General features: G+C 45.2%; 1 protein-coding gene across 1 annotated transcript in view; it reads right to left on the reverse strand.

The window, feature by feature from the left end:
- LOC115098474 (mucin-2-like) overlaps positions 1-16,544 on the reverse strand; it is a 105,219-nt gene that overhangs the window by 80,884 nt on the left and 7,791 nt on the right. The window contains exon 2 of the mRNA XM_029615001.1: positions 17-1,608. Within this exon, the coding sequence (XP_029470861.1) occupies positions 17-1,608 (1,592 nt within the window). The remainder of the gene's footprint in view (positions 1-16; positions 1,609-16,544) is intronic.

Consider the following 16,544-nt stretch of genomic DNA (forward strand, 5'->3'; position numbering starts at 1 on the left):
TTGTAGTGGTTGGAACCTTAGCAGTGTTGGTGTAAGTAGTGGGTGTAATTGTTAAAACCTTATGAGTGCTGGTGGAATCAGTGATTGCAGTGGTTGGTACATGAGCACGGGTACTGGAGGAGGTGATTATGCTTGTTGGTTTCTTAGTGTAGGTAGTTGAGATGGTGGCTATGGTGATTGAAGCCTGAGTGGTGGTAGTGGAGCTGGTTGCTGTTATCTGAGCAGAGGTGGCTGCTGCATTGATTGATGTGGATAGAGCCTGAGAAGTAGTGGTGTAAGTACTGCTTGGGCTGGTTATAGCCTGAACAGTGTTATTGTACTCAGTGGTGGTGGTCTTTGGTGCCTCAACGGTGATGGTTTGGTCCATTGTTGTGGTGCTTGGTGCCTGAATGGTGGAATTGGAGTCTCTGATCGTGGTGGCTGATACTTGAGCTTTTGTCGAGGAAGCATAAGTTGTGGTGGTTGAAACTGGGATATAGGTGGTAGATTTTTTGATTGGTGTAGTTGATTCTTGAATAGTAGTGGTGGAGAAGGTATTTCTAGATGTGGGTGTCTGAATGTTAGTGGTGAAGTATGTGGTTGTGTTAATACTTGTCTGAGATGTGGAGTTGAACGTAGTTGTTGATGACTGAATAGTGGTAGTAGAGGAGGGTGTTGTGTTGGGTGGAGCTTGATCAGTAGTCGTTGAAGTGGTGAAGGCTGACAGAGCTAACGTGCTTGATTCAGTGATTGTAATTGATTCAGCCTGAAAAGTGGTGGTGTAGTCAGTGGTTGTGGCACTTTTGGTCATTGGTGCCTCTGCAGTGATGTTGGAGTCCATAGTTTTCGTAGTTGATGCCTGTGTGGTGGTTTTGGAGGCTGTAGTTTTGTTGCTTGATTCCTGATTTGTTGTGTCTGCATATGTTATTGTCTTTGGGTGATAATCACTTGTGGTGAAGAAGATAGTTATGGCTGTTTTTACTTGAGCAGTGGTGATCGAGGTGTTGACTGCGTTTGTTAGTGCCTGAGTGGTGCTGATGGAGTCCACCCTTTTAGTAGTTGATTCTAGAGCAATGGTTGTGGAGGGTCTGGTTGTGTTCATTGGTACCTGTGTGGTGGTGCTGGAAGCAGTGCTTCTGCTTGTTAAAGGTTGAGCAGTGATGTTGGAACTGATGGTTATGGATGCTTGTGGATGAGTCATTATGGTGGAGGATGTGATGGGTGGTGCCTGAGCAGTGGCGTGTATGGTTGTTATTTTTGTTTCCTGGGCGGTAGTGGCAGAGGCAATGTCTGTACTTTTTGTTTCAGTCATAGAAGGAGTTGTTGCTTCAGTAGTTTTAGCAGTTGTGGTTGTACTTGTTATAGTGCCTGTCATTGTAGTGGTCACCGATGATGTGGCAGCAGTTGGGCATGGAGAACAGGTAATATGCATATGGTGCCTGGTGTCAACAAGATTGTGTTTTACTTCTGCACCTCCAAACTTTTCTTCTGAAATTATCAGGCTTTTTTGTCTCTCTGTTTCTTCTTCTGCCTTCGAACCGTGGTTGATTCCATTTGAAGCAGATCTCCTTGCTCTGAAATTATGATTCGTTGCCCCTGGATCTTCCATGTTCGCCTTCCATCTGAGCCCTGGAGTAAGAATTTATATTGGTCAGACTGCTTGAGATTAGACATAATTATTGGGGAGCAATTTTTAAACTGTCTGCCTAGGTGCAAAGTCTGCTGGCATTTTGTACCCACAGCCCTTGCACCTAATTTTCAAAGCTAACATTTGGGCATACTTTTTCTTTGAAAATTGCTATGGATGTGAAGTTCTTGCAGATGTTTGCACCTGCTTTGAATGCCTCCACTCAGTCCGGCTAAATAAAATATATATGGCTTGCAAAACTATTTCACCTGCTAAAAACAGCAGATTTGTGTGGATTACAAATGACACGTACATAGATTGTTCCACAGTATGCTTATTGCAAACCAATATGCTCTTAAGTAAAATTTCAAAGTCTCAATTCATTATTTCTCTGCATTTTTTGTAACATAAAGTTAAAAACTGAAAAATACTGCTTGCATAAGTATTCAACCCTTGTGCTGTGGAAGCTCCAAGTTTACACAGATGAAAGATATTAGGGATGTGAATCGGGCTTCGACAAATGAAAATATCGTACGATATTTTCAAAATCATCAGAAATTGGGGGCTCCCCCAAAACGATAAGAAAACCCCATGATATTGTTCATGGGGGTTCTCATCATTTTGGGGGAGGGCGGGAAAAACGGCACTCAAAAATAACCCCTAAACCTACCCCGACCCTTTAAAACTAATCCCTTAGCTTCCCCCACCCTCCCGATCCCCCCAAAAACGTTTTACAGGTACCTGGTGGTCCAGTGGAGGTCCCGGGAGTGATCTCCCGCTCTTGGGCTATCGGTTGCTATTAATCAAAATGGCGCCGATGGCCCTTTGCCCTTACCATGTGACAGGGTATCCGTGCCATTGGCCGGCCCCTGTCACATGGTAGGAGCACTGGATGGCCCGTGCCATTTTTAAAGATGGCGCCGGCCATCCAGTGCTCCCTCTATGTGACAGGGGCCGGCTAATGGCACGGATACCCTGTCACATGGTAAGCGCAAAGGCCATTAGCGCCAATTTATTAGTGGCAGCCGACGGCCCGAGAGTGGGAGATCGGTCCCGGGACCCCCACTGGACCACCAGGTACCTGTAAAATGTTTTTTGGGGGGTCGAGAGGGTGGGGGAAGCTAAGGCATTAGTTTTAAAAGGTCGGGGTGGGTTTTTTGTTTATTGGCTCAGGCGCAGCCTATAAACAAAACCGCGATCGGGCCGGACGAAAAAAAAAACCACAATGTGAATCGGAACCGGAATCCGATTCACATCTCTAAAAGATATTACCCTAACAATTGGCTTACAATTGGCCTCTACCTGTGAATCATTAATAAAAGGTCAGCTTTTCTGGATAAAAGACCCCCTATTTCCAGTACCATTGGTCAGATTCTGAATTTGAAGGTAAGCTGTGAAAATGAAGACCAGAGATTCTAAGGAAATTAAAGATAAAGTTATCAACATGCACAAGATAGGAAAAATCTACAAAATAATATCCAAGGGCTTGAATATCCCAGTGAGCACTGTTGGATCAGTTGTGAGGAAATGCATCATACCACCCAGACCCTGCCTAGACAAGGCCATCTCTCAAAACTCAGTGTCAGAGCAAGAAGGAGACTTGTAAGAGATGACACAGAGAGGTGAACAAACACTTTGAAGGAGCTACAGAGTTCAGTGCCTGGGACTGGAATGGAGGTGCACCAGTCAACCATATCAAGAACTCTGCTTACAATGGCCTGCATGGGAGGGTGGCTAGGAAGAAGCTATTACTGAAGAAAAAGCACATCAAAACATGTCTGGAGTTTGCCAGAAAGCAGCAGAGTCACCCAGCTAAAATGTGGGATAAGGTTTTGTGGTCAGATGAGACACAAAGTTTTTTGGCCAAAATTCAAAATGCTATGTGTGTTGTGTGGCACAAACCTAACACACTGCCCATTCTTCAGCAAACACCATCCCAACAGTAAATTATGGGAATGGCAGCATCATGTTGTAGGGATGCTTTTCCTCAGCAGAGACTGGGCATCTTGTTAAAATTGAAGGAGGGATGGATGGTGCAACATGCAGGGAGATACTGTAAGACAACCTGCTTCTGTCTGCTAAAAAACTAAAACTTGGGAGAAAGTTCACCTTTCAGCAGGACAATGATCCCAAGCTCAAGGCCAAATCAACACAGGAGTGATGGAATAACAAAAAGGTGAATCTCTACCATAGCCAAGTCAAAGTCCAGATCTCAATCCAATCAAGAATCTGTGGCACTGTTTGAACATTGCAGGCCATAAGTGTCATTCAACCAACCTGAACAACCTGGAGCAAATCTGCCAGGAAGAATGGGCAAAAATCACTCCCAGTGTACAAAACTGGTAGGAACTTACCTCAGCAAGACCACTATTGCCTATCTAGTTTGCTTTACAATTCCCATCACCCCCTCAGAGATCCCCTTGTTTAATCCTATGCATTCTTTAATGCAAATACCAGTTTTTCAGGTAAATGGCTTTTAAAATTGTCTTTCATTGGAACAATTTTGCAAATATCCCACACAGTACAACCTGCTTGGGTGCCTTTAACATGTGCACTTTAGGGAAATTTTCACAGAGCAGACAGCCACATTATGTTTTTTTTATTCACATGAGCAGAGTCTGTGTATTAAGAATCTGGACACTTTGCACCTGCTGTTTGTGGGGGCTGACGGGAGAGCTGCAAAATAATGCGCATGCATTGAAAAATTGAAGGGACGTGTGTTGTTTTTCCTCCCCCAACATAAACACCTCTTTTTAAGGCAGGTAGAAGTATACACACTCTGCAGCCCATGGGCATTTTAGAGAAGAGCCGGCTTTTAGTGCAGCCATTTTACCCCTGCAAATTACTATTTACCCAGGTTAATGTATTTGAAAATTGCCCTTCTTGTTCAGTAGCTCAAAAAGAAAAATTTAAGGAGCAGGAATAATTCATGCAATGATTCTTGCACATCATTTTTCTTAGTGCTACTTTTTTCTGGAATTTTGTTTTTCTTTTTGGACGCTGCAGGAAAGTAATTACTTGGCACAAATATCTCAATGATGGATCTGCTTCTGGGACCTGGAGAGTATTTTCCCCTGATTGCAGTTGAGATGTGGTGTCTGGTTCTCACTCAAAGAAGAAACTTCTGGCCATTGAAGCTAGCAGGCCAACACCTACTTGATTTTTTGACAGACCATTGAATCTCCTTTGCAGACAAATAAGATGAAAAGAGTTTTGCATGTTATCTTTTCAGCGATTCTGTGTCAGTCAGCAGACACTCTCTTGTTTTTGGTGTTCTTTGCTATATTTTCTACTGTTGATTTGGTATGAGGGTAGTGAGGGGTTACCCCATAGCATTGATAATGTTATTGCCCTCGTGATGGGGGGGGGGGGGGGTTTCTCCGTTCCATTTGTAAGGATGGGAGTTGGGAAGGAGCATAGGTGCTAGCAGGTGTGGGAGGAGATGGGGTGGGGGTTGGGGAGTGGGGATGTTCTGGATGGGGGAAGGGAAGAAGTGTAGATTTAGGGATCTGAAGAGGCTAGAGCGACTAAAAGAAGAACTTGAGTATTATTCCTATATATGTGTGGGGGATCTTAGAATATTCTTTGAAGGACTTGCCTCAAGGTAGTGAGGTGGTCCTGACTTTCAATACTTTCTAAACTTTGGGCATTTATTTCTCCCCTTTAGTACAGAGGGCATTAGAATCATCTCATGGAATGTAGCAGGTCCGGGATCACCAAATGAAATGGCTCAAGATATTAAGGAGTCACCAGACTGATATCGCTATGATCCAAGAAGCACACATAAGCAATTTGGAACATAGTAAACTGCAAAGTTGGTGACTTGGAGAAGTGTATTGGATCTCCTTTGGTTCCAGAAAGGCTGGTGTTGCTATTTTGACCCAGATGGAGATACTCATTAAGGATCCCAGGGCCAGATATATTATTATACAAGTTCTTCTTTTAGGGGCCCCAATAATTCTTTGTAATGTATATGCCCCTAGTACTTATGACTCTGCTTTAAAAAAAAACAAAAAAAAAAACTTTTTATTTAAACAGAACCAGTCCAACACACACAAGAAAGAGGCATTATATCTGTAAAAAGAGCAAGATGTGATATTCAGAAAATAAATTCCCTCTGAACAGGAAGCAACAGCTTTTTATGCTAATCTCAAGAAACTACGAGATCTGCAACCTGGGCTTTTATTCTTGGACGTGACCTAAATATGGTGTTGTGGAGCGCTAGGAGAGCGATCCCACTCCTGGGAGATGTGTGTCCTTGGGCCACGGCTCGACCCCAGAGGAACTCTGAAGAGGTGCCGCGGGAGGCGTGGCATGCCCGAGCATGGGCTGGACGGGAGCAAGGCTGGAGTGATGACTGGAAGACAGGCCCTCCTCCGGACCTGCACGCTTCGGAAGACCCAACAACGCAATGTTGGTCTTGAGAACAGTCCTCCGACCGTTCCCAGCCCTTTCGGACCTGCCGCAGGGTACGGCACGAAGTGGCAGGCCGGATGGAGGCCAGGGCAGCGAAGACTGGAACATGGATTCAGACGAGACTCAGGAACAACGTAGACTCAGGCAAAGACGTGGACTCAGGAACGAGGTGCAGAATGCATAGACGTGGACTTAGGCACAGACGTGGACTCAGGACGAGGTACTGGATGCACAGAGGTGGACTCAGGAACGAGGGCTGAAGGAAGACATGGGCACTGTCCCTCAGGGCGCCCTACTCAGGCCACCCGCGGGACTGAGTCGCGGACCACCCTGTCCCATGCGCGCCCTACACAGCCCTGGAAGGCTGGTCGCAGACCATGCTGAGAGCGGGAGAGCACAGGGAAGAAGCAGGTTGCTGCACTCCTGGCAGCCAAAGGCAAGGTTTGCTGCACTCCTGGCAGCCAAAGGCAAGGTTTGCTGCACTCCTGGCAGCCTAAGGCAGGTTTGCTGCACTCCTGGCAGCCTAAGGCAGGTTAAAGCATCAGGGTCAGGAACAAGTACTAAGACAGACCTCAGGGCTGGAACAAGGACATCTGGAACAGCAGGTAACATCAGGACTGGAACACGGGTACTGGATCAAGAGACAGACCTTGGGACTGGAACAGCAGGCGGACGTCAGGACTGGAACAGAAGGCAGACATCAGGACTGGACAAGGAGCTCCAACAGGGAACAAGAAACACAGGACCTTGCAGAAGTGCTGGAACACGGACGACTTCCTGGAGCAAAGGATCTCAGGAGTGACCAACTCCTTGCGAAGGCAAAGATAGACTGGACGCTGAGCCCTTTTGTAGGGCTGATGAGGACAACGCCCAGGGAGGGGTCAGCAGGGGGCCACACCTGGCTGGCCCTTGAAGAGGAGCAGAGAGGCGCACGCCCGCGCCCTAGGGAGCTGGAGCGAAGAGCTGGAAGCTGGTGGCGTCCTCAGCCACGTGGAAGGCCCAGCGACGCAGCGGAGCAGCCCTGGGCTGGAGCAGCTCCCAGCCACAAGGACTGAAGCAGGAAGAAGCAGAGAGAGGTAAGGCTGGCTGCAGGGGAAGCAGGGAGCCGTAGCAGGCTGCAGGCACCGCTCCACGCTGCAAGGCTGAAGAGAGAAGTGCTGGCTGCAGGGAGCTGCGAGAAGCTCCAGGCACCGGCAGGGACGGCTCCCTGCCGGGCGAGGACCGGGGTTGAAGCAGGCACCGGCAGGGACAGCCTCCCTGCTGGCTGAAGGTCCAGGGATCGCAGCAGCACGTCGGGGGAAGGTAGAAACAGCAACAGAGGAGCCAGCCGCATGGCAACAGCTGCGGGGACGGCCCCAGCTGATTCAGGGAGAGAGAAGCAGCAGCGTCAGTGGCCTGACTGGCCGTGAAGGTAAGAGCCTGCCCACGCTCCTCGCGGGCAGGATCACAACATATGGTGCATGATCTTTTGCTAGTATAATGCCTTTTTAAACAAGCCTTCACTTAGCATCATTTTAATTTTACCTTTTTAATTCATGCTTATATTTGTATTTGTTTATCAGTATTTTAGGAATTGTATGCACTTTCTTTTAGTTTTTAATATTTAATTACATTCCTTATTTATTAGAATTTTACAGGTCATGATGACAAATGACCTCTTATGTTGTTACAGATTTATGCATTAGAAATTGACTGAATTTATGATGTTTTATTGTTTTATAATGTCCTTATTCCTGTTTCGCTTTTATTGAATGTTTTAGCTTTTATTTGTCATGTAAACCGATGTGATATATTTTTGAATGTCAGTATATAAAAATGAACAAATAAATAAATCTCACATAAAGGTATTTCTTTACTTTATAAACAACTAGGCCCATTAGATGCATGGCATATCCTATACTGGACTGAGCGTGATTATACGTATGTATCTCAGGCACGTGCATCCCTGTCTCAGAATGATTATCTTTTAGTGTTTTCACCTAGGACCAAATTTTAAAAGCATTGCTCTTGCTAAAAAGCCCATATATGTAAGTATGTGGGCTGCGTGCGAGCGCCATGTATTTTAAAAGCCGGAAGTTACAGGTGTATATACTCATGCGCAAGTAACAGAAAGGGGGCGGAAAAGGGGAGGAGTTGCAGGTGGAGCATGAACATTCTGCGGCAAAGTCCGTATTTTAAAACCAGAGGCTGCAGCGCATGGCAGCTTGAAAGCTACATAATTTTACTACTGCTCCTGATGAGGTACAAGTCTGCAGATCTCACGCTTTTCGGTTTACATGACAGGATAAGGGATCATGTCCACTGGTGGGTGTTCAGGATGAAGAACCAGAGGGGTCTGTATGACCTCAAAATTGACTGGGCAAACCTGTGGATTAATTAAAAAAAACTGGGAATGCCCCTCACGAGAGCATGTTTTAAAATCCGCTTACATATGCGTGTAAAGCTGGCAAAGTCCAATGGAAGATACATGAGGCAGTTTGAGCAACCTCTTAGAATCAGGACCATGCTGATGCACACGAGGCATATTTTAAGTCTTATGCATGTAAATGCGTGCATGGCTTAAAATTCCAGCATATCTCTGCTTGTGCACCCGGACACACATGGCTCGGGTTGAGCCTTTAGGTGTCAGGGCTAGCAGAATTTAGGCAAGGGTCTCTACTGATGACTGGAGGTATGGTCTGAGGCCAGGCGAAGGTCATAGGCAGGTGGCAAGTAGAGGTCTCAAGGTCAGGGCAAAAGTCAGAGGCAGGTAGTGGTCAAGCATATCCAGGGTCCAAGCAGAGGTCAAGAGCAGGCAGCAATGAGGCATATCCAGAGTCCAGGCAGAGGTGAAGATAGTCTGGATTAAATAATAAATAATAAAAGGACTAACTCAGCAAAAATGGAGCACAAGTGAAAAACAGGCATTTCTGTGAGAAACATGAGCAGCCCAAGGCCAGAAGCCAGTGTAGAGAAAAAGTATATCTCAGATAAGACACTTGGCAACCTTTAACATTAGCCATAGTTTTAGAGAAGATTCAGTATTTTTCCATCTCTTATATGGAAGTCCCGGAAAAGAAAAAAAATAGTAAAGCACTTTGCTATCAACGATTGTATATAAGAAAGCAGTATGCCATGTATCATTTGAGTAGATTCTGAGGCAAGTCATTGTTGGAACTGTCTCAATCTACTCCCGAGAACCTACTATATTTCTCGCATTCTCAACTGTCTCTTATTTCCTACTTTTACTTAATAAAAGATAATTGCTTAGTTACAAGACTGAGAAATTTCTTTACCAACAATACAACCCAAGAGGAAAGGCCCTCGAGAGGTAATCACAGGAAGGAAAGGTCCCCTGGAGGGACATTTACCTGGAGACACCTTCCCCACAGATGAACAGAGGTCAAACCAAGTATCCATTCGAGGAAGAAAAAGAGGAATGGATAGGGCCGACAGGCAAGGTGGGATCAGGTTGGGCAGGCAAGGACTTGAGTAGATGGAGCTGAGAACTGGGACAAGCTGAAGTCGAGGACTGGAACAGGCTGAAGATAAAGACTGAAACAAGCTAGGAAGGAGCACGCACTACTCACGATAGCTGAACCCATTGCTGAAGTAAGTTGCTTCTGGGGAGCTGCCTTTATATAGGGCAGCTCTGATGATGATGTTATATCTAGGGGCCATGGGGACTTTCCTGCCTCTGTCCCTTTAAATGCTAGGAAATGGTATGCATGGGTGCCTAAGCGAAGGCATGGCACGTGCTGTTGGCGGCATCCTACTGGCAGCATCCCGCTGCATCAGGGAGTAATGTCCTGTCACCTGGCTAGATGGTGATGTTTCACTGCGTTGAGAGGCAGCTGGACTGGCCCAGCCGGTGAAAGAGAGTGCGGCGGTTCGCAGGAGCAGCCTGCGGACTGCCAAATGCAACACTCCTAAATTTTTTATTTTTGATCATAGGCGGTTTTATAATTTCTAACATAAGCATGACATTTGTGCTTTATCCTTGAACTTGTTTTCTTAGACACACAGGTGCTGTAAGTTAGATAAGATGCTGAGCTATAAGGTTATAGAACAGACATGAGGCCAGTTGACATTCCATCTAATATTATAGAACAGGGGTCCCCAACCACCGGTCCGCGGACCGGGACCGGGCCGTGGGAGATTTTTGCGGGTCCGCGGCACCGCCAAGCACCGGCAGGTGTGTCACGCGCTCCCGGTCTCTCCCGCTGCTCTTCCTTCCCTGCTGCCGTTGCCGCTGGGCTATCCCAGCGGGCACGGCAGCGGTGCAAAAAAAAAAAAGCTGTGGCATCCGCGGCTGGCCTTTTCTTCTTCCCGCCCCCCCCCCCCTCTGACCCGGAACAGGAAGTGATACGCGGTGCGCGGGAAGGAGAAAGAGTCGTGCCGCATGAAAAAAATAGCAGCGGCGACAGTAGCATCGGCCCCCGAGCAATCGAAGCAGCTGATAATAGGTAAAGGAGACAGCAACGTGAGCCTCCCGCGGCCGATGGGATTCTTCTTTCTTGGCCTGCGGGGCTGGAGGAGGAGGTGCAGCTACCGTTTGTGCTCGGGGGGGAGAGGAGAGGAAGTGAGTGAGAGAAAGAGAGAGAAGCAGGCAGCCAGCATGTGTGTGATTGACTGGTCAGAGAGCTGATGTGTGTGTGAGTGTGTGTGTGTGTGTATATGTATGTGAGAGACAATGAAAGTGATTGCTCAGGGAGATGACTGATGTGTATGTGAGAGTGTGAGACATTAGTCAGGGAGGTGACTGATGTGTGTGTGTGTGAGAGAGAAAAAGCATGGAAGTGAGAAGTCTGGGTATGTGAGAAAGCATGGGCGTAAGAAGCCTGGTGTTGTGGGGGTGAAAGAAAGCATGGGAGTGAGAAACCTGGGTGAGTGTGCATGCATGAGAGAGAGAGACTGCTTGGTAAGGTGACGGTGTGTGTGAGAGAAAAAGACTGGAGTGTGTGAATGTGAGAGAATGTGATTCAGGGAATGAGAAGCCTGTGCACGTGGAGAGTGAGCATGGAAATGAGAGAGACTGGTGTGTGTGTAACAGAGAGAATGAGAAGCCTGTGCATGTGAAGAGAAGTGAGCATGGGCGTGAGAAACCTGGGTGTGTGTGAGACACAGCATAGGAGGGAGAAGCCTGTATATCTGAAAGAGAACATGAGAGTGGGAAGTCTGTGTATGTGTGTGTATGTGTGTATATGCATGAGAGAGATCAGGTGACTGGTGTGTGTGTGTGTGTGTGTGAGAGAGAGAGAAAGAAAGTGATTATGGGAATGAGAAGCCTGTACATGTGAAGAGTGAGCATGGGAGTGAGAAACCTGGGTGTGTGTGAGACACATCATGGGAGGGAGAAGCCTGTATATCTGAAAGAGAACATGGGAGTGAGAGACTGGTGAGTGTGTGTGTGTGTGTGTGTGTGTGTGACAGAGAAAGTGATTATGAGAGTGAGAAGCCCATATATGTAAGTAGAACACGGGAGTGGGAAGCCTGTGTGTGTGTATGGCATGAGAGAAACTGTTCAGGAAGGTGACTGGTGTGTGTGTGCCAAAGACTGTTTGGGAGATGATTGGTGTGTGAGAGACAGAAACTGGTCATGGGGGCATGACTGGTATGGTGTGTGTGTGTGAGTCATGGGCACTAAGGAAGAGGACCATAAGTCTGGAGCTTAGCTTCTACTGCTGCTTCTGGTATGTGCCATGGCCTGCAGGGAAGGGGAGTAGGACAGCTGCTGGAGGTGGTAAGTAAAAGTGGCTTTTTAAGTTTATTTTTCTTGACTGCCATTTTAATTGTGTGATGTCTGCTTTTTTGAAATATTTTATTGGTGTTTGGAGAATGTTTAATAGTTTTTATGAGTTTTTAATTGTTGGATGTTATTCTGTTCATAGCTGTTTTGAAACATTTATTCTGCTTATTAGTATAGTTTTACAATTATTTCTGTGTGGGGATCTATAGCTGCTTGCTAGTTCTGTTTTCCTAATAAGAGGTGTATTGGTTTTTAGGACCTGATTTAATATTTGTAGTGTTGCCTTTTCATAGATAGGGTTGCTCCTGTTTGAGTGTATTCCATAATACAGGTGTAACTGTGTGCGGATTAGTTTATGTGCATTACTACAGATCCTGGGAGTATGTTAGGTCGGTTCTGTGTCTGTTACCGAGATGAAATATTTTGCTAGCATGTAAGCGTTTGTATCGGTCTTATTTGTTTTGTTTTCTCAAGAGGACATGCATTGGTGGTAAACTGCTGTCTTTTCATAAGTAGGGCTATTGAGCCTGGAAGTAGAAGGAGTTTGAGTTACTGTTACTGAGATGTCACCAGAACCAGAATATCTTTTTTGTAGGGTGAGTTGTATGGGGAATGTCATAATCCTGCTTTACATCCATTATTGTGGGTCAGGGGGGTTACCGTGGATACAAACTGTACTTTTACATCTAGCCCCGTGACGATCATGGGTCAGTGTGCCATGCATATGAGAAACTATGGTGAGTTGAGTCACATTCACATTATAAATGTCATAATTAAATGATAAGTGTGCACTAAAATCCAACCCCCTCCATAACCCCGCCCTCATATGACCAAAGCCCCGCCCCTGCCCCGCCCTGCCGGGCCATGGAAAAATGGTCTTGCTTGAAGCCGGTCCCTGGTGCAAAAAAGGTTGGGGACCACTGTTATAGAACATTCTTGAATTTTCAAGAACAGTTGACATACCAACTAATTGTGAGCCATAGATAACATCATTTACATATGAGGCAAGTATAATTAGTATGGAGGCTGAAAGCAAATTACCATATGGCCATTCAGATTATTTGTTTATAATAGAAAGCCAGTCACAGAAAATTTGACAATTATGTAACCTAGTTTGGGGATGAAAATATACAAGTAAAAATTCTATATAAAGCTGTGTTATCAGTATAATTATTTGAGAGGGAATTTATGGTGATGCCTTGCGTGGAACTCTGCTTCTCCAAAAGGCACCGTTTTATTTAATATTTATATTATTTTATAACATTTAAATAAAGAACTTTTTCTCTACAGCTGTTGGCTCTAAACATCTATTTTCAGAGAACCACAACAATATGGACAAGAAAATAATAAGATTAGAGAACCAGGTACGTCCTGACATGCTACAGATGATGGGAAAATCTACAGAGGAGGCGAGAGCTAATTTTATTTGTTCCCAAACAGCATTTGACTCGCTAATTCACCAAAGAGCACAGAAATCTATGTTCTACTACAATCAGCAATTATACCAATTTGGGAATAAGACAGGCAAACGTCTGGCATCAATGGTCAAGAGTAAGATGGGCACCAAATATACTGCAGCAATTAGAGGCAAAAGAAATCAGTGATTAACTCTACAGCAGGACTTCAAAATGCATTCCTAAATTATTTTATATAGCTCTGTTCCAGAGAACCTATCAATGAGGAAGTCAGAGACGCTTTTTCTGAGGCTTGCACTCCCATGGTTTACAACCTCTCAATGGAGGTGCTGAATGCTCCGATCACTACTCAGGAGATTCAGTTGGGGATACAGAAGACTCCTCTCTAAAAGGCGCCTGACCCTAATGTTAATGGGGAGGGGGGGGAGAGAGTTCTATAAAATGTTGCAGACCTGTGTCCCTTTACCTTTGAAGGCCATATTTGCATATCTTAAAGAGCTACAACATTTTCTCTATTGACTCTAACAAGGCTCTAATCACCATGCTGCCAAAAAGTGGAATCCTACAGTCCTATATCTCTGCAAAATTTCGAGTTGAAACTCCTGGCAAATATTCTCGCAGATAGACTAGCGCTTTCAATGCCAAGTTTAGTGGCTGAAGACCATGGGATTTGTGAGAAGACAATTTTTTATTTTTTTTTAAATGTGTGGAAGGTTTTGTCCCTCCTGAACAGAAGTAAAAGTTCTGTCATGCCTTTTCTTTTGATAAGTTTTGACACTGAGAAGGCTTTTGATCATGTCGCCTGAGATTACCTCTTTTTTGTGCTGGAGAACACACCCTTACAGTTCCAAAAAAGAGATGTCAACCTGTTATGCTATGTGTTCCCACATTATTTGGTGGGGTAAAAGAGCAAGAATACCCATCAGGTATATGTTGGGGGGCCTGGCACGAGGGAAATGCTCTCCTCGACTAAAGGAGTATAATGAGAGGTGTTACACAGCTAATCCTTTCCATGCCACACGAGGCATTCTGTATTATAGCCCTCGATACTGGGAATACCTAGTTAGTAACTCCTCTGCATCTTAGATAAATCCTCCATGCCAACTTCTTAAAGCTGCCACCTGCATTGCGCCTTAGAGGAAGCCTTGGCTAATCTTTGTGTGAAACTAGAACATATAGTGCCAGGGAATCTATATTTTTACCAATACAAGAAAATCGGGGGTTTTTTTGTTTTTTTTTAAATCAGGTAGCCATTTACATACAGGTACATCACATAGCTCATGCAGTTGATGCAGATGGAGATGTCTTGACTTTTCAGGATCTGATCTCTCAGTTTGCTTAGGACACTAAACAGGTCTATGGATATCTGCATTTAAAATATTATATATGTACTTTGTCTAAAGATAGCATGGCAGATGACTTCCAGGTGAAGGTTGAGGGATTCTCTCAAACTGAAGAACAGGAAAGAATAAGTATCGCACAATTATATCAATCTCTTGTCCGACTAGGTAGTACCCCCTACTGATTACAAACCGCAGCGGTGCGATTGCTGCCAGCTAGCGCAGGACCGCCCCCCTGGGTTGACACCCCCCCCCCCCCCCCCCGCCCCTCATTACCTAAAGCATTGCAGGCCTGGGATACTTTAGAAAATGAGGCCCTAAGTTTCTCCAAGGCTGGAATAATGCAGTCATATAAATTCAGGCCCAGTGGTGCTCAGCTGTTCAGACTTTCCTATTCTCTAAAATCAGATTCTGTGAAAACTAAAAAACCCTATTCTTATGGTTCTATAAAGAAACTAGGAGTGTGTGCAGCAAAAAGTTTTGTATGGTTAATTGTGTCATTTCGTATGTGTCCTTTTTTCATTTCTTTTGAGTTTTGTTTTGTTTTGGTTTGCTTTGGTTTCAGAAAATAAAGAAGGAAAAAACCCAAGTCTCAGAACCCAGGGATCTCCGGATACCCCCCTGTCCCATCTCCCCCCACCCCAACCGCCTCTGGAGGTGGTCCTTTTCCTATTGGCCTTCTTTCCCGCCTTCCCTAGAAACCCCCTCCCCTTGCCTGTCCCTTACTCTCACCGATCTCCCCAAGTTATACACACCGCACAAGACAGGCTTGCACGGCTTCTCTTTAATGCGCGCAATAAAAAGAGGGACATGTCTATTCTAATCGGCGGCCTGCTGCATCACATAATGTATGCAGTGTTGTGGCTTCGTGTGCAGCGTTGTGTCATTGTGTGCCACATTGCACCATCACCCAGCACGTTGCACCATCGCGCAGCGAGTTATTTGTCGTGGAGCCACAGGCCCCTGAGTTAGGTACTATTTTAGAACCACAGGTTCTCTTCACAATTCTCTGTAATTTAAACATATACACTTTTCTTCCTTCCCTCTGGAGGCTTTGGCTTTTTCTCTGTGCGATGCTTTAGAAAATATATCTCAAGAATGACACCATATGTGGGACCCGGACAATGATCCCCCCAGGCCTGGAGGCACAAACTAAGTCTGACTCCAGCCTTTCAAAAGCATATTGAACTTTTATTTGCAGCTTCAACAAACAAACATTAGTAGACTGTCTTAACTTTATAACAGTGTACTTCCATTGCTCACAGTCTTGTACTGTTTCCCTTAGTACTCACAGCTTCGTTACAGCTTCATTGTTTGGATAGCATTATTCCACAGGAGCTGCCTGCCTCCAGCAGATCTGGGCCTGGTCTGACTATCCCCACTTGGGTCCCAGTTCTCGTTCGTCCCCTGCTGGGCCCTGCCCACAGAGTTCTCTCTCAAGGGAATTAAGGTGGACCAGGCATCTAGACTAGTCCCACACAGGTTTAAGGGGGAAAATTAGCATACTCGGTCACAGGGAGTAATATTCAGCATGCAAAATTGGAACTAACACGTAAGTAGTAGGTACACATACAAGTAGTATTTTGTAAAAGTCTAAAGTATATGTGCACCAGCAATGTCACTCATAAGGATAAACAAACAAAAAAAAAGGCAGTGGTTTGGGGCATTCAGGGATAGGGTTCAGCAGTTTGTGCACAAGTTAGTATTTTGTAAACAGTATACATGCATACACTGTCAAACTTATATGCACACTTTTGTATCTGTTAATTGAGGTGCAGAAAAAAAATTGCACTTGCCTTTTATCTACAGTATTTGGATGGGAGGTCTAGGTTAAATGGTGTGTAGCATGGTGAAGTGTTGAAGGGTCTGGGTGAACTGATGGAAGTGTTGGTGAACTGGTGATTAAAGGTGCTGCACAAGTAGTTTCATAAGTGGAGTTAGTGTCTCCACAAATTAACTGTGGTAAATGCGTACATATCGTAGAATCACTTTGCACATAAAATATGTGCATGTACCTTTATGAAATAGGCATAGAAAAT

Source organism: Rhinatrema bivittatum, chromosome 1 (assembly GCF_901001135.1).
Source record: "Rhinatrema bivittatum chromosome 1, aRhiBiv1.1, whole genome shotgun sequence".
NCBI lineage: Eukaryota > Metazoa > Chordata > Amphibia > Gymnophiona > Rhinatrematidae > Rhinatrema > Rhinatrema bivittatum.